This window comes from Anomalospiza imberbis, chromosome 5 (assembly GCF_031753505.1).
Source record: "Anomalospiza imberbis isolate Cuckoo-Finch-1a 21T00152 chromosome 5, ASM3175350v1, whole genome shotgun sequence".
Classification (NCBI taxonomy): domain Eukaryota; kingdom Metazoa; phylum Chordata; class Aves; order Passeriformes; family Viduidae; genus Anomalospiza; species Anomalospiza imberbis.
In genome coordinates this window covers 33793079-33816990 of record NC_089685.1, presented here as the reverse complement: position 1 = coordinate 33816990, position 23912 = coordinate 33793079, and the positions used below count along the sequence as shown (strand labels likewise).

Below are 23912 nucleotides of genomic sequence, written 5' to 3'. Positions count from 1 at the left end.
GGCCTCTCAGGGGACCATGCTTTAAGTAATTTTCATAATTTGTACAAGTAACTCAGTTAAATCTGTGCATATAAATGTTGTTTATAAGTAAAGTTACTGAGGTTTAATGCAATCCATGGTAGTATGTCTTGTTCTAACCTCCATAAACCCTTATGGATTGTTCTTTGTTTAAAATTCCCTTTTCATATGTTTTATACATCCAATGTAGACCACAGCCACTGTACGCATTAAAATACTGATCTCAGATTTCAAACTGTTCCTGTTGAAAACATGCTACAACATGTGAATACCTCTCTCATAGGTCTAGATTACTATTCTTTAGTAGACCATCTTTCTTCCATGAATGCAGTTAAAAGTAAAAAAGCAAAACCAAGCATTTGCACACACACACGTGAACACATCTACATATATCTCTAACCATTCTTTCAGAGTTAATTTTCATCTACAAATGCAAAGATTAAATCAAATTCCAAGTGCTTAGCTTTCCTTTGATAATTTTCCCTTATTAGAAACTATCTAGGATGGTGTATTCCAACTGAAAACCTTTCCACTGAGGATCTTTCCTTCTAATGTTAAGCTGTCTAAGGTTAAGTACTCCTCTCCAGGAAGCAATGTAGTAACATCGTGTTTGCCCCTACATGAATATTTGATCTGAAGTGTAAATGTACCACAGAAGTCACAGTTGCTCAAACACTGTCAGAGGAAATAAAAGAAACCTTGAAATCCATGTAGTTTAACAGTCTGGAAGTTACAGTATAAAACTGACAGAATGAGCACTTCTGCCTATGTGATTTTGGGAGATCAAGCTGCACATTAGAAAAAAAAAACAGAAGAGAAGAGATGGCAGAAAAAACCAAAAATGAAAAAAGGAGAACTTGTGTGAATGCTCAATGTTACAGATGTGAAATGAAGTTCAGAACAATTTTGCTTAACCAACTAATCAGCCACTTTCAAATTCAGAGAAACAGACACATTGCCATTTTCATGCTTTTCAAGACTACCCGTTCCTCTCACTCTACCATGTGGCATGCAAGGTAAAAGTCATTTTAGCCCCGGTGTTATTTTTTGCATTATGTTTAAATGATAATTTTAATCAAAGCCCATAACTTTTAAATAGAGAAAGTATTCTATAGGAGATGACAGTACCTTTGGTGATACCATGACTTTCTCTGGGCTGCCACATAAAAAATGACAATAGAACATGCTATGTCTCCACTTTAAACTACAAGTTTACAAGTGCTTAACTGTATTCTTTGAGTATTCTCCTGGAGTCCAGTCAGTCATAGATGTGAGTGTGCACAGAATCCAGACCAAACCCATAAAATCCAAATGGTAGTCTTTCAAATTTACCCCAGGTTAAAACTAATATGAACCATGGAAGAGAAAGGTTAATACCTTTGATACCACGCTGCAAGGCATGACAGTCATGTTGTAACCAGTGGCCTGCCACTGATGCTTATTACTATGTCACACTAGTTACAGTAAGGCTAATTGTACTGTAGAAGACAAACATTTTAAAAAATAAGTATAAAAACTTAAAGCATTGTCCCCATATTTTATAAAAACAAAATTAACATTTAAAATTACATTTAAAATGAGTGCTGAAAGATACAAATTAATAGATTTATTGAGCAAATAAAAATGCATATCTGAGCTAATTTTTCATACAAATAAGGCTCAGCCACATTGTATCTCTCATATTAACAGCATTAGGTTTTTCAAACTCAGCTAACGAGTTTTGGCAACACTGTTCTTTGCTGAATATTCCCATTGGCATCTGTCATCTGTGCCAAATTAGTCCTCAGTTTTGAAGCTGAGCTTGAAGTTGGAGGTAACTTGGAAATTGAAGTTATAGCACCAGTACTCTCTGAAATTCTCTTTGCTGAGGCCTTTTCCCCAGTTGGAGGTTTTGGCAACCGTCTCCTTAGCCACGGATGCCGCAAAGCCTGGCTGGGTGTCATACGAACAGCAGGATCCCATTCTAAACACTGTTTTAAGAAGTCAAGGAAGAGGGGATCATCACACCCCTTTAATGCATTACCCCACTCTCTGCTCTCTGGTGGGCCACGCAGTTTTCCCCTCCGAGAGCGTCCACCATTAAGTACTACAGAGCCATCAGACAAGGTTGTGATGCTGCAATAGCGGGGATAACCCTTAGAGCTCACAAAGTTTTTTGCTCGCTTGGATGTATCTAAGAGTTTTGGAGAAGGCATGCCCAATAGTTCAATCATACAAGCCAGCTGATCTCCTTCATCTTCTCCGGGTAAAAGTGGATAACCGGTCAGAAGCTCTGCTAGGATACAGCCCAAGCTCCACATATCTATGGGCATCCCATAACGAGCACCAAGGATGACTTCAGGTGCACGATAAAACCGTGACTGAATGTAAGTGTAGACACGCTGATGCTCGTAACAACTTGAGCCAAAATCAATCACTTTAATACCACTTCTACCCTGTTGTTTCAACAGAATGTTCTCAGGTTTAAGGTCACAGTGAATGATTCTGTTTTTGTGCAAAGCATCCAAGCACTGTAAAATGGAGTGGGCAAACTTCCGAACCAAGGGTAGGCTGAAGCCCTGAAATTTGTTTTTCTTTATTAATTCATAAAGGTTCATGCTCAGCAACTCAAATGTCATGCAGATATGGCTGCGGAATGTGAAGTTTTCCAACATGTGAATAACATTCATGTTGTTATCCTTATCTTGTTTCCGAAGGTGCTCCAGGATCTTAATTTCTTCCGCAGCTTGGCGGTGGAAACGTTTCTCGTTTCTCACCATTTTTAGTGCCACATGCTGATGCATCTTGTGATCGTAGGCCTTCACCACCTGCCCAAAGCTTCCCTTCCCTATAACTTTCAGGACTTCATACCTGTATGCAATATGATCATGGGGCACTTGAATGTAAGACCCTTGGTCATCATCATACCCACAGTTGTTTGAACCACCAATCACACCTTGCCGCTTCTTTGCATTTGGACCCAAGAAGTATATTTCAGGGTAGCTAAAAATCTCATGATGCTCAAAAGCTGTTAATTTTTGCATGTATTGCTTCATTGCTTGCTCTGGTGTGATAACAGAGGCTTTCACCTTCCCTGTTCCATCTGTAGATTTTAAAGAGCTGGAGCTTCCTTGTCGCCTGTGGGCACTCTCTGTCTGTCTGTCCTGAACCACTGGCAATCCAGATTTGCCAAGTGTTGTAAGTCCATTTGGCTGCGTTGTCAGAACTGTTCTCTTGTTACTATTATCTTCAAAGAGCTGCTGAACCTGGATTTGTCCATGGCTACCAACATGTAGATGCTCATTCATTGTGTGCTTACCGCTTCCAACCTAAAATTGAAAATAAATACATACCCAGTTAACAAGACAGACATGAACTCCAGTTAACAAGACAGACATGAACTCTGTGCTTCAACATTCACTCTGCAACCCTCCATTCTGCCTAAATCACCTCAAAATTAAGTGTCTTCTTGGATGTCAATTGTTTACCGAGAATCTAAAAAATACAGCACGTATACTGTGATACTGCTGGATGCTATTATATTTCCCGATTCTTGTTTCTCAAATGCTATTTTCATGACTCTCCAAAATGTCTACAATAAGGCAATCACAAGTGTGCTACCATGAGAAGCTAACAATATTTCCAAGGAATCTTCAAGGCAGCAGACCTGCAACATCAAGATGCATGCTCGAGGGACATCAGACTTCATAAAAAATAGTAACAGTTTTACAGATGCTGAATATAACATACAATGCCTGTAAGAACTTACATGGCTTATGCTCTCATCACCTGTTCTCAGAAGTCCAGATTTTAACTTGTTCCTAAATTTGCTGTATATCAAAGGTTACAGATATATTTTTAAGCAATAAGGAATGTGCTGTGACACGCACAAAGAGGAAAAGAACCCACACATTTCTGAAGTTCAAGAATGTAACTTACTACTTGCAAATGAGACAGCCACAAGTCAGCAAAACATTCCAATCAATGAAGAATAAGCATATCCTACAGTACTTTCCCAAACGAGTCTAACAGTAACTTTTAACCAAAATGAGATTTGGGACCTTATGCAGACTTGAGTAGAGAGCAAATTTTTGCCTTGAGGAACATACAGTAACTTTATTCTATAGAAATGGAAAAAAAAAAAGCATTAATAGATTTTAGAAATTAGATTTGTTCTTGACAGTATATACATAGGAATAAACAGCAGCATTCAGCATTTTCAAGCAAACAAACAGCAAAGTACTGGGGTGTGAAAACAGCTATTGCTCCAAACCTGTTATTTTTAAGAAGAAACAAGAAATTTACAAGCATACCTGCCATTAAAATAGCTGTCCTTAGAATTTCTCATTTGCTCTCAAGTAGAGGATAATTAGTTTGTCTTCTGCCTGGTCTTACACAAATGTGGGAAGAATTCCCCTGTCTCTCCAGCTGATTCACCAGTCTTAATATTTATGTCAAATTACTAATGAAAAGTTCACCGATACTGTCAGACAGATGATCAAGCCAGGGCTGAGAACACTTTTCATCTGAACTGTATTTTTTCTAGGCAGCTAAGGATAACACATCCCTTGTTCACTTAAGGTTGCTGAAATGAAATCAGAAAATGACAGTTGTGTGCTGTGATATGAGGCAACGAAATCTGTGCTGCAACAGCAGAAGTGCTTCCTAATGAGAAAACCTAGACATGCAAGGCAGACTCGAGCACACTTTGTGCTTCTGTTAAGGCATCAGTCTGATACGGAAGAAGCATATTTTTGTATATTCAGTAACTTGTTCCCAAAGACTTGCCAGCTGCACACCAGCTTCACCTTTGGACAGTATATTGAAATTTGTAGCTCTGAAACTCACATAATGTGAGAACAACAGCTCTTGATGACTACTTCTGCCAAGTTGACTGCTCTTCTGATTCCATTTTGACTGATGTTCATTCATCATTGCCGTTTGTGTATGTTTGTTTTCAGAGAAATTTAGGCTCACACTACCAAATTTGATCAATCTCGTAGAAAGCACTACCACACAATCACAATTCAGAGCAAAGATGTTTTTAACATTTAAGCACAATGAAGATATACAGGAAATCAACAAAAACTCCCTTCCTAGTTTGATGTCTCAAAAGCATCAGAAAGTAAATCATTAAGAGGACTTCTCATGCCTACAGGCAATTCCTTCAGGTCAAGTTTGAGGCACACTGCAGTAGCAGTTTCCTGAAGGTTGCCCTGATCCTGTATATAAACAGCAGTTACTGCAAAGAAAAAAAAAATGCCCCAAGAGCTGCTAAATCATCTATTTCAGAAGAACCAGATCTAGTTAGTTAGATGTGTTATAGGTTCAGCACATGCAGCGCTGGAGAGCTGTGCAAGAAAGGCATAATGAAGCATGAGAGTAAACATACAATTCCAAAGACTAAAGTTTGGAAACATTAGGTACAAAAATTTATTCTCTGACACTAACTGAAGAAAAGCAGAACATATCTATACAAACCAGGAGTAGGCAATACTAATGTAGACAATGATGAAGAAAGAGTAACGCTGCAAAAGTAATCTTTAAGAACTTTTTAACCCAAGCACTCATTGCCACAGCTCACATTGAGTTTTTTTTCCCCTCAAGTCACCTGTTTTCACAGTTATCTATTTTCCACTCTTCCTAAGCACTGCTTGCTTCAATACATGTACTGAGAAGTTCTTCAGGGCTTGGGAAAAATCCCATATATTTATTCCATCTCAACATGGACTAAAAAGTTATTTTTTCTAAAACTGTGTTTGTGAACACATTTTAAAGTGCAAACCATGAAGCTCTGCTTCCTGCATCCTCAGGCAGATTCATGGTTTTTCTTCTGGTTTTTCAAGCAGCAGAATGAAATCACCAGCATTATTCCAACTTCAACCCAAATCCTAAGTGAGTGGTTTTGCCAGTTTCAGTCAGCTGTTTGGGAATGCAAATGCAGATGCAGTCAGTAGCACTGATTTTCTTTGTAGAAAATATCACATTATCACAGGCTCTATTCCAAAAGCTGTGCAGGAGAAGAGAGCCCACATTTCTTTCAAAAAAGCCCAACAGGAGTTTTAGAGCAGACAACACAATCACAAAGCCCCTATCGAAAATGGACTTTCCTCATCCATTTCCAACCTGGATGAGGGCTGGATTTGCACCAGTCCTTTGCTCTGCCTATCTACTTCTGGCTACTTGGGTGTCTGAGATTACTGTCAGGCTCAGACTTGCACTGCTCACAAGCTCCACAGGCTTCACCTGTAACACTGTAAGTTCCTGAATCACAGCTAATGGGCTTGGCAAGCTACAAAAGACCACAGCCTCCTAAGTACAGTACCAAACTCTTCTGAGTACGCAACAGCTCCATCAGCCTTTCAACCGAAACTACAAGCCTGAGAGGTTTATAACATCTCCATTTTGCTTCTGCAGATGGACCCATAAATTCCAGAACCAACAACCTACACAACTGATCACCTGCATGCACTTATGAAGCTTACTGATTATATATTGTGTGGTCTGTGCTCAAATCCATCCACACCTTCTAAGATTTACATATTTTTGTAGCACACATAATCAAAAACCTACTGTTCTAAGTCTATAAAATATATTGAAATAACAGGTGAGCTTGAACCCATCTTCCTGAATCTTCTGACACCATCAATTACATAGCAGTAAATGTTACAATGTGGTGTTTCTTCTCTTTCTTAGTAGTTTCTCATAACTTCAAAATCACCATTAAGATCATAGTTTTACTTTGGTATGTTCATTTTATGGAAGTTGATGACTATGCCGAAAACACTCACCTAATCTTTGAAGTAGATACACTAAGCAAAACAAAATAAAATTACACCCTAAACTATGATCAATAAATAAATTAAAAAGCAACAAAACTGTAATTTGAGGGTGGTATTATTTGGGGTTCTTTTGTCTTCACAAATGGATTTAGGAACAGAAGTAGAACAGTAACTTACTAAGGCTACAGACCTGTAACAACAGGGAAGTAGCCTGCTAACAATGTGGCAAACCCATTTACAATTCTTTTGCAGTACTCTCACCCCTTCATCTGTTTCAAGACCTTTTACAAGACTACTTATAGGACTGAACCCCACAGGAGCATATACCTCTTCTCAACTTTATCCTCCAAATGCATCAAGGTATTATGTAATTGTATCATATTTCATCTTTGTAACAGTCACTTTGTGTGATTATTAGCACCCTATAAAACTATCCATGACAGACACATGATTCAGCTATATCTTATCATTTTATTTTGAGCAAAATCACAGAAAAAGGATTTTGCTGTCAATCAAAATCTAAAAAGGTATCTAAAATTAATCTTAATAATAGAGCAATCATGATGGCCCGCTGAAATACTGCACAGGAATAAGATGTCATTATCTGCTATTACTTCGCACAGATGAGGACAAAGGGAGAAACCGTGTTCTAAAGTAGTAACTTAATTAAAGAATAATTGTTACACTATATAGCCTTTTCTTCACAGCATTTCAGGGCATGCCAGTTTCAGTCCTACTGTGTCAAATACACAAGAGGCACATGGTATAAGGTGCAGCATGCTTAACTGCCTATTTTGTTGACTACAAAACAAAAGTCTGAGCAAATGTACAAAAGGTCTTCTTTTTCCTTGATAAACTAATTCAGCAAAATTCCTCCATTCAGAACTAAAAATACTTGCTAATTAGTACAATGTTAATAATACAGGATTATCCCTAATGATTTTATTGTGAGTATAGGTTTTATAAACCAAAAAAGACTAAGCCTTTGTTGAGCTTGGGGCTCAACAAGAGTGGTAGAAGGAACACACCATTCGGATTTCTGCTGTTGTTGTATCTGGTCCATATAAGCTTATTTTTTGAAAAGTTAAACATAACTTCATATACCAAATATTTTCACAGACTGCACTATGCCTCAAGAGTGATACCAATTCTTAAATTTTTTAATTCTGTTAGGGGTGCAGTGAGTTTGAATACTTCTGGGACACGCTGCATTTATTACACATGATAAAACTCAAAAGGATAGCCAATGTACACTAAATTGAGCCCTTTGGGTTAGGTGAACTATACAAATATGAGAGATGTGCCCAAAAGTACTGCAGTCCCTACAGCACCACAGTCACCATCTGCTGGAACCCAAATTTCACAGCCAACCCCCATAGCCCTTGAAAGCTAAGACAGCCTCATATTTCCCCCAGATATGAATTTTAGGTAGAGGAAGAAACACCTGAAGAAAACAAGATGTAGCAAAATCCAGGTCATGACTGCATAGTTATTTCCACTCAAATGCGACAGCATTTCTGTGGCAATTTAATACATGAAAGCACCACAATAAGAAGGTATTTGCTTTGGTTTTACCTGCTTTAAAGCAGATGACAACAGCAAAAATTGGCAGCACGTGATCTAGCAGGTCTTTGTATTAACAGAGTCCAGGAATCTCTGTTCCATTAGAATATAAGTCAATTAAAAAATTAAATTTAAAAAAAATCAAGACTAATACAATGACTGATGCAAAAGTATACGGATAACCATTCAACGCTGGTGGCAAAAGAAAATCGGCCTGCTGTACAGAAATCTTTAGGGCTTGAAGGAGGGAGGGCACTGAATCATGCATTGTAAATGGGTTGTTTCACAGTACTAGACAGGAGGATGAAAACATTAATACTGGTATACTGCAAGAGAAACAGAAACAGTGCAGAATGCAGGAATACATGCCAAGTAAGAAAAAACAGAGATAGAGCTAGGCAGAAGACAGACATGAGTCTGGAAGAGGGACTCACAGACAGGCTGGTATTTATACAAGCAGAGCAGCAGGCAAGCAAGATAATCTCTACTGCAGCATGTCAAGTGGATGTTAGAACACCATAATGAAATAGGAGAGAGTGAATGGAAAAAGGTTCCAATCATCACAGAAAGAACTTAAGGCTTCCAAAGAGAAAGCACTGACTTTGGAAAGGAAAATGAAGAGGACAAGAGGTTGGAAATAGGTTCATGTTTTCCACCACGAGGCAAAAAAAAGACAGCCAGGGATGGAAGCATGCACAAATAAGCCTAGAACGAAGGCACATTAAAAAAAAAAAAAAAAAAAAAAAAAAAAAAAAAAAAAACCACCAAAAAAACACCAAAAAAACCCAAACCTTTCCCTAGTAGAACACACAACCCCGCCTGCTTAGCAACAAAGGCTACTGTGCTTGCAAAGACTGCCACCAAAACCTCTGTCCCATTTTATGAAGCTTGTGTAAAACATCATCTTCTCTATTTGTAATCAACCAAACAATTAAATTTCACTTGACAGTAGGAGACCACAGTTTCAGCAGAGGTTGGATCACACAAGCAAGAAATATGACAGGTATTTGACTTCTTCCCTGTCTGCATTAAAAGAAAAACCCTTCAGCTTAAACAAAATGTAACTTCTACCTCAGTTTCTCTCACAATTAGTATACATACTATGCACACATATATAAACACCAGCAGTTTACCAACTTAAGCACACCATACCTTCTGAAAGTTTGAAACACAAACAGAAATACTCTGGTTTTAGCTATTACAGAAGCCACATAGATACAATAGAGATGAAAACAGGATAAGCAAATGAACACAAGAAGGAAAATAATTTAAGAAAACTGAAAAGACCCATTTTAAACAGGTCTGATTGGAGGAAGTGGTGGGATACAAAACCAATGGTTTCAATCTGTCAGTGTCAGCTGAGGTCAGTAAGCCTAAGTTTACAGAACATATACTGCCACTCTTTTTTTTTTCAGGTTAAAATCCAGCATTCTGGTGTCATATCTGATCCTTACCACAAAAAGTTATGTTAGTGAACCACAAAATAACCACCTACAAAGGCAGCGTGAGGCATTTCTGTAATAGCACCCAAGGCTAAAAAACCACTGTAGAGTAGGCTCTTTATCAAAAAGGAAAGACAGACTTTCAAACAGAATCTAGAGGGACATGATCCATAGCCATAAAATGCTTGATCATTCCTGAGTGATTCCATAAGTACACATATAAACATAGGCACACATACACAATCACATACTTGTAAAGATAGTTGGAACACAGAAATGTAACACCTGAACACCCCCTGAATGATGCAGTCTTTTATAAAGACTACATCTTTACATACATACACATATATATACACAATACATATACAGACACTATATATAATACATATATACAAAATTTTTGTATAAGCATACCAACATTCTGTACTTCCAAAATAAGTAAGTAGTCACAGAAAAACAGCTGGACCACCATGCTTTCACAAATCCTAAATTAAGTCTGGGCTCTGTTACATGTGAGCCCTACTGTAAATGCACTTGCATGATTAGTGCCCAGGCTGTTTGTACTATGTTCCTTCTTATATGATTTCATTTAAACAAACCCCTAAGCTGTTGCCCCAACTCTAAAATCAAGCAGCACTTAACTGGTATACAAATGTGAAAAAAATTGGCCTTTTATACGAACAAACAATTCAGACATGTACTCTAGCTACATAAATATACAATGAAGTTGATCTCAAGTATGCAGCTCCACCTTGAATTTGCAGACTATTCCTCACTCCTTTTGAGAATACCCTGTATATACATATATATACACACTGATTTTTTATTTAACTTAAGACAATTCTTGCTATAAATGGATTTGAATAATATGTTTTACCCCTGAAGTTACATGGAAAGTCACTGAAACACTAATATCTAAATGCAAAGTTTCACCTTCCACTAGCCCATAATCACATTATCATTTAAAGCCCTGCCATATGTTTACAAAGACAGTATGTGAGCCTCCACGAAGAACTCATTAATTCTATGAAAAGTATGCCATCAATGCCTTTCAGGGTCAGTATGAAATCTTTCAGAATTTAAAAGGAAATGTATGCAATAAAAATTTCAGATATTTAGTGTTAACATGACAGCGTATAGAGCCCTCTCTCTACTCTGTCATGCCTTCAGGACAGATACCTCCTCTTACCCATATATAGTGGCATACTTGGGAAGTTTCATTCCTAGTAGATTAACTAGGAGTGGGAGATAATGTGCGATATCACAGAACCAGAAAATAACACTCTTTTCGTGCCATCAGCGGTTATTTCTTTATAGGTAAACTACTGCAGCAATAAAAGCAGATTCATCCAATCACTGTCCCTGAGCACAGCGATAGCTATCTCTAGGGAAGACTGCGATCGGCCTGAGCTAATCAGACATGAAGGGGAGACCAGCCTTCATTTTTCACCGCAGTTCATACGACATTTTAATCATAGTAACCTCATCTCAAAAATGTGTTCACCAGAACATCTCCTCTATGTGAGTGTGAAAGATCGAATTTGTCTCTGAAAATGAGACACAAACCCAGTCTGAAGTGGGGGCGGGGGGAGGGGGGAGGAAAGATGGGGGGGAGAAAGCAATATGTGCAGTTACAGGGTCCCAGCCTCACAACAAGCATGCACATTTCATCGGAGCACGCAGAAATCAACCGCACCTTGCTCCAGCACCATGCGCCTGGGGGGCCCATGCGCGCTCGTTCCTGCCACTGGGGACACCCGGCGAGCAGCGCCACGACACCCCGGGGTCAGATGCCCCTTCCCCGCACCCCGTCCACACCCTCCCCTACCCCGGCTCACCGTGTGGGAAGCGTTGCTGGCCCTGAGCGGCGGCAATGCGAGGGGCGACGGCGGGCCGGTCCCAGCTCCTGCCCGGGAGACCCCGGCTCCGGTGCCCGGGGAAGACTGCAGCGGGCGGCCGCTGTCCCCTGCCCTGCCTGCGGAGAGCAGAGGGGTGAGCGCGGCGGACAGCTGCGGCCCCTCGGGCAGCGAGCCCGTCGGGGCGGCGGCGGCCCCAGCCCTCGGCCAGCACCGCCGCCCGCCTTGCTTCAGGCAGAAGCCATTTAAAGCTAATCACCGCCGCGGCGCACACACGCACCGATCCGGCTAATAGCGCGGGCGGGCCGTGCTCGCCCGGCTAAAACCCTTCATCTGAGATTAACCCGCCACCGGCAGGCGCCTAACCGGGCGAACGAGCCGGCTGTGCTCCGCGCACGCCTCGGGGCTGGACGGCTGCCCGCGCCTCCCGCCTCCCCCCGAGCCGTCTGGCCCGGCGAAATCCCGACGCCGCCGGGGACCCGCCAGGAGTTCACAAGTCTGCCGCGGGAAGCGGCGGCGAGCACCGCTGCCCCTTGTCAAACACAGCCGCTCCGGCACTCGCGGCAATCCCCATTCCTCCTTGGGTCGTTTCCCTACGTGATTTCTCTCGGCCCCCCGCTCACCCCGCCCCACTTCCCCGAGGCGAACTCGCCATCCCGCTCAACAGCGGCTCGCCGGAGCCCAGCGCGCAGCCCGCGACGGCCCCCCGGGCTCGGCTGCCGCGGGGGGAGGGCGGATCATTGTTCAACACGCACGGCACCTCTGCGGCTGCGGCCGCTGGGCCCCCGAGCCCCCCCGCCTCCGTCCCCCTCCGCCGGGCCTCCGCAGCCCGGCCCAGCGGCGGCCCTCGCTCGCTCTCCTTACCGGCTGGGTAGGCAGCACCAGCGGCGGCGCTAGCCGAGGGTTTTCTGGTTAACATGGCCGCTGGAGAGGAGGGAGAGGAAAAGGCATGTCAGGGTGGCACTCCTCCGCTGCTCCTCGGCCTCTCCGGGCGGCGTCTACCTCTCTTCTCCGATCAGCTACACCCAGACCCAGACACGTCCTGCGCTGCATCCCCCTGGCCCCGGGCCGGCCGGACAGACTCTCCAACAGCCCGCCGTCGCCTCCAGCCGCAGCAGCAGCCGCGCCGCCGCCGCAGCCCCCGGCCCAAGCTCATCACCGCCCCCGCCCCCGCCCCGGTCGCCCCGGTCCCCTCGCACGGAGGAGGAGGCAGCAGCAGGCGGCCGGACAGGACCCTCCTCCTCGCGCGGCGGAGCGGGGACAAACAGCGCACAGGCTCGGCAGTCCCCGCCCCGTCGGCCGCGTGCCCTCCTTCCGTCCCTCCCCGCCGCTCCCTCCTGTTCCCTACCGCTCCGCCGCCGCGGAGGCGGCGCGGTCCGCGGCTCCCCCCGGGCGCCGCCCGCCCGCACAGCGGCCCCGCCGCCCGCACAACGGCCCCGCCGCGCGGGCCGCGGGGCCGGGGCGCGCCCGGCCGTTGGGCACCGCGGCCGCACAGCCATGTTGGCCCCGGGCAGGGCGGCGCGGGCACAGCGGCGGGGACCGGATCCGGCCGCCCGGCAGCCCCCGGCCTGGCAGCGCCCGTGTGCGCGAGGGGGAGGGGGCGATGCTCGCGGGGAATCGGCGTGTGTGGGGGCAGAGAGCCGGGGGATAGCCAGCTCGTCAGGCGGCCGGGACCACTCTGTCAGACCGGAAAGATAAAGGTGGCCCCGTGGGACGCGGAGTAAATAACTTGAAACGCGTAGTGTTTAAGTGAAAACTTTAAAAAAGCTTTTGGTATTGCCCTGGAGGCGTAAGTGTCTCAGCCTAGAATGAGAACGCGAGGGGCGTTGTTGGCCTTGTTTTCCAAACTGCACGATGTGCTTTGTGGAGTACAATGCTTTGAGTTCCTGGTTTGTCAGCTCGAGCGTCATTACTGCCAAAAATAGAAGACTAAACATTTGCCCCGCTTGGAACAGCGTTGAAGTGAACTGTCCTACCTATGCTCAGCCCTTTCTGAAGTCCATACAGACCTCGCAGGTTTTTCTTTTTGAAGCAGCTTGTAGATATATAGACAGACCTCCCTTCATCCGCGTCCACAGAAAAGACAGAAAAATTAGTCTCCCCTTTCCCTACGTCTAAGCAAAAAAAAAAAAAAAAAAAAAAAAAAAAACAAAAAACTCAATAAATCCATGTCTTTGCCTCTTCCAGTGCCACAGATACATGCATAAGCAAAGACGTTTCCTGTAACGATACAAATAAATAAACAATTTCCCTAACCTCTCCTGTCACATACAGAAAAAAATCATACCTTCTCTGTCCACACCCACCTAATCTTTTCCCTCCACTGTAGCTGAAAGAAAGCTTTGTCTTCCTCAATATCCCCCCCCAAGATGTCCACAGGCGCTCCCAGTGTTCCTTCCCATTGGCTGCCTGATGTATAAATGGTGTTTTTTGATTACTTTCTGTATTTTCTCATCATTTTCACAAGCAGTGCATGCACATCAAAGGTATCTGCATATCAAACACTGATAACATTAGTCTTCTGAGATACCTTAAATGTTTCAGGAACGGCAGACAGAAAAAAAAACCAAAAAAACCCAAAAAAAGATACCTTCCTAGTTAGTCCAGGGAGGGGTGGAGGGGAAGCTTGTTTATGCTCAGGCTAGATAAAAAACTGGAATTGATACCAATTATCTTTTTATAGGGCTTGCAGGAGTTCTTTATCTTGAATGATGTGTCTGTTCTGACTGTCAGTGTCACAGATGGTTTCATGCATGTTCAGAGGTTACTTGCACCTAAACACTGAGATAAGACAAAGCCCTCTAAATTGTCCTGTTTCAACCCCTTTCCAGTCGAGTACACCATCCACATTATGCTTTCCACAGTTTATTCAAACACTCTTGGACTGCTATGAAGACTATGTAAAAAATGGAGCTAGGCTATCACATAGCAAATAGTATTTGAATTAACTCAGTGGGAACAAGTTACAGTGGTGCCTGTCCATCTATTCTCTTTCTAAGACTGTGTGCACTGTAAGCATTAGTCTTGAATCCTGTGAGTGGCCTTGGGCCTGCTTGGATGCCTTTCTTTCTCTGTCTCTTTCTCCATCTGCAGCCCATCTTGACATTTGCTGTCAAGGATAGTACCTGATGGAGTCTGAATTGCAGCTCAAGGGCAAGCCCATCTTGATTCTTTCTGAATGCAATGCAAGAAACTTCAGGTTAAAAGCCCCTTTCATGCAGAATTTAGATTGATAAAGAGGAGGAACATGGTAATATAATTGCAAAATGCCATGGCTGCAAACAGCAATGCCTTTAACAGTTCTCTTTAAAATCATGGAGGCAGATACACAAAGAAAAGAAGAAAGCAAACCCTAAATACTCAAAGCAAAGGTTAATTATTTCATGGCCAAGCCTTACACTCAGAAATCTGAACTATTTCCTGTTGAGTGTCCACAAGACTTTCTTCTTTGTGATACTGGCCATACTGAGCATATCAGCACTTTCCAGACCAATGCTGCATAGGATGAGATCAACAGGCTTCAGTCCCCAGGACAGAAATAAGTGTTAGGTACCTGACAGGAGAAAGGGTACGGTACTCAGAAATTAGAGAGTAAAATGAGTCAGGATTTTATTGATCCTTTTTCCTTCTCACTCAGCTTTTATTACCCAAAGGTTTGAACTAACTGTAATGATAGAAGATTAGTCTTCCCTTTCTTGCAAACAAATCCACTGAGTATTCATGAGTGACAGACTACTTAGAATCATAGACTAGTTTAGGTTGGAAGGGAGTTTTAAAGGCATCTAGTCCAACCCCCTTCAATGAGCAGGGACAGTTTCAACTAGATCAGGTTGCTCAGAGCCCTATCCAACCTGACCTTGAATGTTTTCAGGGATGGAGCATCCTCACATCTTTAGTGGTACCAACTGTGCCAGTGTTTCATCACCCTTGTAAAATATTTCTTCCTCATATCTAGTCTAAATCTATCCCTGTTGAGTATAAAATTTGTACCTCTTGTCCTGTTGCAACAGGTCCTACCAAAAAGGTTGTCCCCATCATTCTTATAAGTCCCCTTTAAGTGTCAAAAGGCCACAATAAGGTTTCCATGGAGCCTTTTATTCTCCAGGCTGAACAACCCTGCCTGTATCAGCCTGTCTTCACAGTGGAGGTGCTCCAATCCTCTGGACATTTTTGTGGCCTTCCTCTGGACCCACTCTGACAGGCCCAATTGGTACTTGCAAGGGACTTGTAAGGTAGTGTCATCAAAGCAGTTGTTTTTAAGAGAAATATCTGATAATTTTATTTCCAGACAGGTATCCAAAGAGGCCTGTTGACTGGAAAGTGCCAGCTCAGTGGGACAAAGGCAGTAACTGGTTCTGTACCACAGTGGGCACCTAAGGAAGAAGGTAAAGGGGCAGTTGGAAGTGCTGGGGACAATCAGAAGGCTGCTTGCCACAGCTGTCTTGGAGAGGTTTAGGTTGGTCTGTTACAGACATCATCCTCCCATGATAAACTGCACTAAGTTCCAGTACAAAAACTAACAACTATTTGGTAAAAATAAAGTGGCAAAATCACAACCATTAAATGACAAAATTAAAATTCATTAAAAAAGAAAAAAAAAGCCCAACAGGACCAGATAATTCTAGAATAAAACCTTCTAACTGTAATTCCTTGTCTTAAAGTGCTCCTGCCCACATAGAACATTAAGATGCATTATTAAAGATATTATTCTAGTAGTGTGGAGAGACACAGAGTGTGCTGTGTTTCTTGAGCCATTCAGTCAGGCCCTTGTGAGCAAGACAGATATTAATTCTAAGCAGACTGTGAGGGGTTGCTGCGGTCTGTTTGTCAGGCTGCCTGGGGACCCAGTTCATATCTAGTTGCCTTGTTGGAGCACTGAACCTCCTTAGCAGCCCTGTTAGATCTCCCATGCCAGTCCACTTGCCTCTTCAGTGTAGATGGGTTAGGGTTTAATTAAATGGGCTTTGGTATGTAGTTGTAGGGCAAGCAAGGCTGGCCAGTCAGTCACAAAGCATCTCTGCCACTGTGGTATTAGCAAATGCTTATGTGGTCAGGCATCAGGGAATTCCTGTGAAGCCATGCATGCCCAAAGCTGCGGTGATGACACTGTGGGGCTCCCACAGTGACAGGTGCAACAATTGCTCAGCACCTTGCTATGCTTTGTCCTTTCTCACCAGACACAGCAAACGATTTTGGCTGTAGGTAAATCACACTAGGTAAAGCAAACATGAGGCTCCTCAAACATCAGGGGGTTGAAGGACGTGGCACTTGGTGACATGGCTTAGTGATAGACTTGGAAGTGTTCGGTTAGCTTTTGGATTTGATTAACTTAAGGGTCTTTTGCAACCTAAATGATTCTGTGATTCTATGAAAAGTAGAGGTCAGACAAGCCTAGAACACAGAAAGTAAAAATGTGGTTTTCTGCCATCTTTTAATCATCCCCTCCTACTAATCAGAATTTGCATGGAGGAGGATCTTTACTAATTCTCAACATCTTTTAAAAGGTTTTTGTGAAGCAGACCTTAAATGCTGAGCTGGCGACTTTAAAACACTTAGAATATGTCTCACCATTAATTAAACATGCGAACAAGCCTGTTGTCTCAACCAGTAATATGTATTTTAAAAGTAAACCCTTAAGCCCAGTAAATGGTTGCTTCAGGATGGGCTGAACACAATCAGCACCAGGTTTTTGTTAATTAGTTGTGGATAATTCAGGCATGAGCAGGACTGTGTACACTACTGTGTAGTCTTTCAGCAGATCATTCTGAGAGCAGTGTAGGCACTTTAAAATACAGCAGCCTACAAATACTAGCACTGCAAATGGAAAGCACACCAGTCAGGACTCGACTAGCTCTCAGGCATGCACTTCACTATGTGGTACACATGTAAGATTTGCAACTCCATCCTCTCTCTGCCGTTCCCAGAAACAAAAAATTCCCAGCAGAACATCTTCAACTTAGAATAAAATTGTATTTCAATGCAGTTATAACAGGTAAACTTACGTATTCAGAGCAAGAGTGCAGAGAGTTACTGCCACAAGTCAACTTGCTAGTACATATTCATACTGACATGAGAGGATATGAAGCTAAACTGGCTTGCCAGGTTCAGATATTTGTTTGCCTTCATTCCAGTGTGTGTTCTGTTGAGGTTAAACTTCATTCTGTGTTCAAGGGTTTAAGAACTGCTGTTTAAGAACACATAATTCACGATTTCTATTACAGTACTAAGACACAACAAAGGATGTTTTAGTGGTCAGTGAGTACACCCTGAAAAGAAACTCTGAGATTTGTAAATCTGCAAGCATACAAATAATTTTTACTCTTCTGCTATTACAGCTATTTTGTGGGAGATTATCTCACAATATATTTGTATTTTAGTGCTGTCAAATTGCATAATAAGCAAAATGCTTTCCCTTTTCACCAGACTATGCCAATGTTTCTAAATTTCTGTATTATAGATTTCCTATATAACTTCTGGATTCTTATAGTATTAATATCATTAGAACATTAGAGTTACTCCTTTGTGTGTACTCCCAGCATGTCTAATGGGAGGAGAAAGATTCCTGTTTTCCTGTCTCATCCAGCAGAAGCAATTCTGATGGAATCGGAGTAGCATTGATATAAAATTAATCTCAGTGAAAAAGCCTAATGCTGGTTGAATCTTTTCAGCTGATGCACACCCTTCTTTATGTACTCAGTAGAAAAGTGAATCTCTGGGAGGAGAAAAGAAAAATTATGTATGTGTCTTTGGCTCTTCTTCTGTGGACCCTTCCCACCATGTTGTGAAGCTTCTCTGTTCCCCCAGCTACACAAATAAGGAAGATGTGATAATTGCAGACATAAATTAAAACTACTGTCTCTCCTGTCATTTGAATGTTAGTCTTTGCTAAGAAGGTCCTATAAAACAACTGTTACTGCAAGTTTAGTTTGCAGATGATTCTTAGGATTTCCACCAAACTTTTTCAGAGAGAAACCACAAACTTGTTAAATGTCATTTCTGAATTCAGTTTCCTATTTTAACCACCTTGAAAATCAATATAGAAGCTCTGTGTAATCTTTCTTGCACTCATTGTGTGGGCTACTCTGTTTCAAAACCAGCTGTTCACACATGGGGTTAGTCCCAGCTGTTGAAACACTGGTAACATTTGCTCATCCAATTCCACACGTGAAATGAAACAGACTTAACTTTAAAGAGTTTGTGGAACTCAGCTACTCTTCACAGTAGTGTTTCATAGAAGCTGGGATTTAATTCTGTCAGGTGCTGAGAAGTTTCAGCTCCCCTGAGTCGGGGAGCCCAATATCTCATAGGGTGTACTGAAATTGAGAAATTACATATCTCACTCACTTGTACTAAAGCTCATTAAAATTATTAAAATCACTGCCCTATGAAAGCACAAAACTGAGGCATAATTAAAAGATAATGGGTCAGAGAAACTCAGAATCCAGAAGGAACTCTGACAAGTTATTTTCCTCACCCAGGCTTTCTCTGGGCAGAATTTATTTATAATAAAAGGAAAATTAATCATTAAGTCCCAGGGTCTGAGCATTATATTATTAACTAGTATAATCTACTGTCAGGATTTACATGGTGACTTTTGAGCTAGACCATGAGCCACCTGCTGAAAAGCAAAATTAAGGCTACATGCTGGGAAAGCACTTTCTCATTAAAATATAATCAAGGTTTGTTAGGGCAACAAAAAAGAACCAACCTGATGTGTTCAATTAAACTGAGTGAGAACTGAAGGTATCAGACAACTGTGAAGAGTTCTTCAGCTCTCTCTTTTGCAGGGTGTAAGTATTGTAAAATGCAGGCGAACCCATTGGGAAGAAATGATGATGTTCAGAAGGCTGAATGGTTTCTTTATTATAACTATGCTAAAATACATTAATATACTATATAAAGGAAGATACTAAAATTACATACCTACTTTCTCTAACTACCATATTTAACTACTCACAACAAGCCCTACATGGGCTAACCATGGGAAACACAGACTGCATCTCTTGAATGTATGTAAAAGAAGCCCCTGGCTATGTTTCCTAAGAATAGTATGTGCAACACATGTGGTACTTCTGTAAAGAGCCCCCTTACCTTTCTCCACTGATTTCAGAGGTGTACAAAAGAATTTCAAGTGAGCATGGTCAGGCTGATATTTGAGTAACAAGAAGGGATGTGCAGCTATATATTTATAGTGTGGAGGGAAAGGTAAGAGTGATTTTCTCAGTGTTCCCTTCAGTACCTTACTGCTGTTTCTTTGGTGTGGACGTACCCTAAACTGACCAGCCTCTCATTTACACTGCCGTGTGAATGCTTGGAGGATGTGTGTATTCAGGTGTGAAGGGTAGAAAAAGAAGAATAGAAAATACATGATGTGAAAATGAAACAGAGGCTTTAGTTTACTATCATCATTTCTACTTTCATCTCCTTCCAAAGGAGAAGGAATGTGCATATTAACATACAAATAGTTCACAATAAATTCAGAAAATTGAAACTTAAAATCATTGTATAATTTGGAAAATTAAGTAAACAAAGGAAAATTCCTGCAGGCATTCTACAGAGAAAGAGAAAAGAGACCCAAGGGGACACTTCAGTAGGTGTGCTATTTTTTTAGTGAAACGAACCCCAATGATTTTAAAAAGACTATTCACACACAGTTCCACCTTTAATTAGGATCCCAGCTTTAAATTATAGAACATTTTTTTTACTTAGCTGAGATATTAATTTTCATTTGCAGAAAGGCAGAGTTTGCTACCTACATGTAACTCCCTATAAATAGATTTAGTTGTGTATGAAATGGGTAACATTAACATGAGAGGCTAGGCCTAATAAGTGGGCAGCTCATAGAAGGAAATCACGTGTGGCAGAAATGATAGGTGCCAATGCCCATTCTAGCGCCTGGCAAAGTGTGCTGGGGTGTCAAAGCAAAGACAGAAACACAAATACCCAGGAGATTTCCCCCTGCATGAGCTGGCCAATTCAAGAACATCTGAAGGTTCTTTAGAGAAAAAGAGTCATTGTCATCACATAGTCCTCTTCTGTACAGTAAAATAATGGCAAAAACACTCATTTAGCAAAGTTCAGTGCATTGGACCTTCAGCCTCTGAAGGTGTGCAACAAACTACAAGCTGCTGAATCTGGAAACAGGAATTCATGACTCACTGGGTCAGAGAGAGAAAGTGTTTCAAAGAGAAATTAATGATGAGAAAGACTACTGCTGTGAGGTTAGACTTTAGAAGTATGTTTTTAATGTTGCATAAAGCATAGTAATATTCTGTCTCCCCAGTCCAGTCATGCAATATGCAAAGTTTTGGTGAGTTTTTGAATCAGGTGGGTATTTTCAAACAGTGTTTAACTTCAGTTGTAAAGGCTAATGATCTGTTTCTGTAAACACAAAACACACTGAAAAACAGGCAGTAAAAAGCCAAGAGGCAAGAAAGGAAGAAAACAGGGTAAGAAAGATAACATGAAAAAGATTATGAAAAGCCACATATAAAAAGAAAAGAGGGTGAAGTAAAGCAGCAAAACACAATCATCTTTTATTTTCTGACATTAGCTTCCTGGTAGTGTGACCTTTGCCTTTTTCTGTCTCTCCATTCAGTGCTGTTTCCATTTATGCTCTCCTCTTTTAATTCAACGTTTCGTCTCCTTCTGGTCTTTGTTTGCCCTCCTAGCATTGTCTTTCTGTCAATGAGGAGGCTGCAGATGGGCCACAGCTCTCTCCCAAGAAGTGATGCCATTACAGGTCTGGTCCCTTCCAGGAATTAGTGGGTGAAGACTGTAGTCCTGCTGTTTGCAGGGCATCAGCTAAGGAAAAGGAGAGCTGAAAGTGTGAGAGAATGACTAGACAGTGTTAGTGGTCTTAAGAGTGCTGAGCAAAGTTTCAGGGGTTTTTCCTGAATGAAAATAACCTGCCTCTTCAGTTTGTTTCCTGAGGACTCCGTGCTAGTCCTACCCCTGGAATTGAAGAATTTGTGTCTGGGGCATTTACCCATGAGAGTTGTTGCAGCACAAGGGAACACAGGGAAATGGGAACCCAGCTAGTAACAGCCTGTTGGCAAGGGAGTTGGGGGTCTGATAGGTAAATTAAAAAAAAAAAAAAAAAGTAAATTTAAATTTTCTAATTAACTGATTTACTGAAAGCTCTTCAGGTCAGTCATTTTTTGCTAAATCTGTATTTTGTTTTATTCCATTGTCCATTTTCCTCTGGGTCCTTTCTTCCCTCCCACCCAACTTAATACATTTATCCATTCTGCAATTGTAGGGTTGAGTTCTTCCCACATGCTCAGGTCCTCTGCTTCCACTGCTATGCTTTTTGTTGGCATGAATGAATGAATGTTACCCTGGCAGCTGGGTGTTCATTGTTGCAATGACATCTTCCCAGTTAGCCTTCTGGATAAGATTTTCACCTTGCACTTCAATTGCTCTTCTCAGTAATGCACACCAAGCTTCTTGTCACTGTGAGATAAGCAGGATAGCATTAAGGATTCCACATTCCCAAGAAACACTTCTTGCAAATTGACAACAATTCAGAGCATCTGAAAATGGCATAGTCAAAGAAATTAATTCCTGAACCACTATATACATAAAGATTCTTTCAGACAGCAAAAAGATGTCTTCTCCTTCTGGAAATTTTATACGGGGTGCTAGACTGGTAACTTACTTAAACTTCAGTTTCAAGAGTATGTACTAAATGGTCTATTTCTGAGCTGTAACACAGGCCATGCAATGTGAGGTTACAACACGTGTCTAACTAAGACATCTTCAGTACCTGGGGAGTGCCACCGGACAGAGCGGTAATATATATATTCTGATAAAATGAAAGTGAAACATTTTTTAATAGCAAGTGTTCCTCTCTGGATTTTTAATGAAGTAATTCAGTATTGATATTTGCCACTAACTTTTTCTTTCTCTTTTTTTTTTATTTTAGAGATGGAAGTCTCTGTTGGCAAACTGCCAGAATCACAGGAAGCAAACCAGAGGGCCAGAGGCACAGAAGCTAATAGAAGGGGAGCACAAATCTCCCAAGGATAGATGATTTTTATTATAATGAATTTTTAAAAATAATTTTCCTCTTTTGGCTTTTAGCCAAACTTGTTTGCTGCCTCCAAGAAATAAAATGGAAACTCCATCCTGCTCCGCACTTTTTCCCAACCCCTCTAAGAATGCAAAATTTGTGCATTTCCTAGGGTTTTCCCATGGCATTCATTTCAGAAGAGCTTTCCTTTTTCAGACAAAGTTGGAGTATAAAAGGTATGCACGCTGCTTCATATATGTGCATATTTTTTTTTTATTGAAAGATAAGTGATCAAAATGTGTTGATCTCTTGAGAAATAAGGTTTCTGAGTAAATATTTGAGTGTCATACCATTAGATGTGCTGAAACAGCACCATTTGAATATAAGAACTCTCCCTGCTCACTTTGAGGGAGTTAATAGCAGTGGAGAGGAACTTGTTTGACAAGAAGGCCATTTATAGTGGCCATCAATATCAGGCAGGACACCTGACTGCTTCATGGTCTTTACCAGAGAAAGACAGAAATGTTTAGAAGTTTTTCTGTGCAGATTAGAACTAAGAGAAGAAACTTCCTATATTTATTTTCACCTATCTGAAAATTTGAACCCTTTGCCACTGTGGAGCAAAATCTTCCATGGTCTACATGAGAGGGTAACTGAGGATCAACAGAATATCTCAGCCATGAAACATGACATCCTTTGAACACGTCCCCAGGAAACATTTGCTTGGGGAAAAAAAACAACAGTTAACCTCAAGGAGCAGATCTTGCAGAAGGAGGCCTTTTTATTTCCCATGTTGCCCAAGCACTGTGATGTGAAGTCTTTGAAATGACAGTAGCTACAAAAGATGGGAGCTCAGGCAGAGAACATGCCCTAGGGACATATTGTGGCTCCAGCAGCTGTAAGGAAGACATCAGCTTAGAAAACAGCACCCAACACAGCACGTCTGCCACAAGCATCGAATGGAAGAAGGCAAGCCTAATTCCCAAAAAGCCAAGCCATCAACAATCAATGCACTTACTAGTAACTTGTGGAAGAATGTCTGTTAGTGGTCTTAATGCTGTTCATACAACTCACTGACTAAAACAATATTGCTTTGACAACTCATATAAAAGCTTAAGGCATCAGGACATCAGGTGCCTCACTGAACTCTGGATTTCACATATTTGTTCTCAAACATTGCCCTTTCTTTTTAATGTTGTGTATTTTATCCAGAAAATAACACTGAGGTCCAGTTTTCTTTAAAAGCAGATTTAGAATA

General features: G+C 41.7%; 1 protein-coding gene and 2 long non-coding RNA genes across 5 annotated transcripts; 1 reads left to right on the top strand and 2 right to left on the bottom strand.

Moving 5' to 3' along the window:
* Positions 1-1609: 1609 nt before the first annotated feature.
* On the bottom strand, positions 1610-13059 carry DYRK2 (dual specificity tyrosine phosphorylation regulated kinase 2). 3 transcript variants are annotated; one of them, XM_068190165.1, is made up of 4 exons: positions 12989-13059; positions 12505-12564; positions 11623-11759; positions 1610-3326 (listed from the first exon to the last, which is right to left on the bottom strand). In XM_068190165.1, the coding sequence occupies exons 2-4, from the start codon at positions 12557-12559 to the stop codon at positions 1725-1727; spliced, it is 1794 nt and encodes a 597-aa protein (XP_068046266.1). In that variant the 5' UTR covers positions 12560-12564; positions 12989-13059; the 3' UTR covers positions 1610-1724. The 3 variants fall into 3 exon arrangements, with proteins under 3 accessions (XP_068046266.1, XP_068046267.1, XP_068046268.1); XM_068190166.1 differs by lacking the exons at positions 12505-12564; positions 12989-13059 and adding an exon at positions 4311-4582 and having other exon boundaries at positions 11623-11763; XM_068190167.1 differs by lacking the exons at positions 11623-11759; positions 12989-13059 and having other exon boundaries at positions 12505-12791.
* A 224-nt stretch (positions 13060-13283) lies between these two features.
* On the top strand, positions 13284-22791 carry LOC137473977 (uncharacterized). The gene is made up of 3 exons (XR_010999090.1): positions 13284-13678; positions 19753-19831; positions 22570-22791. It is a non-coding gene; the product is annotated as an uncharacterized lncRNA (long non-coding RNA).
* LOC137473976 (uncharacterized) lies at positions 21152-22442 on the bottom strand. Its single transcript, XR_010999089.1, has 2 exons — positions 21980-22442; positions 21152-21460 (listed from the first exon to the last, which is right to left on the bottom strand). It is a non-coding gene; the product is annotated as an uncharacterized lncRNA (long non-coding RNA).
* Positions 22792-23912: the final 1121 nt, after the last annotated feature.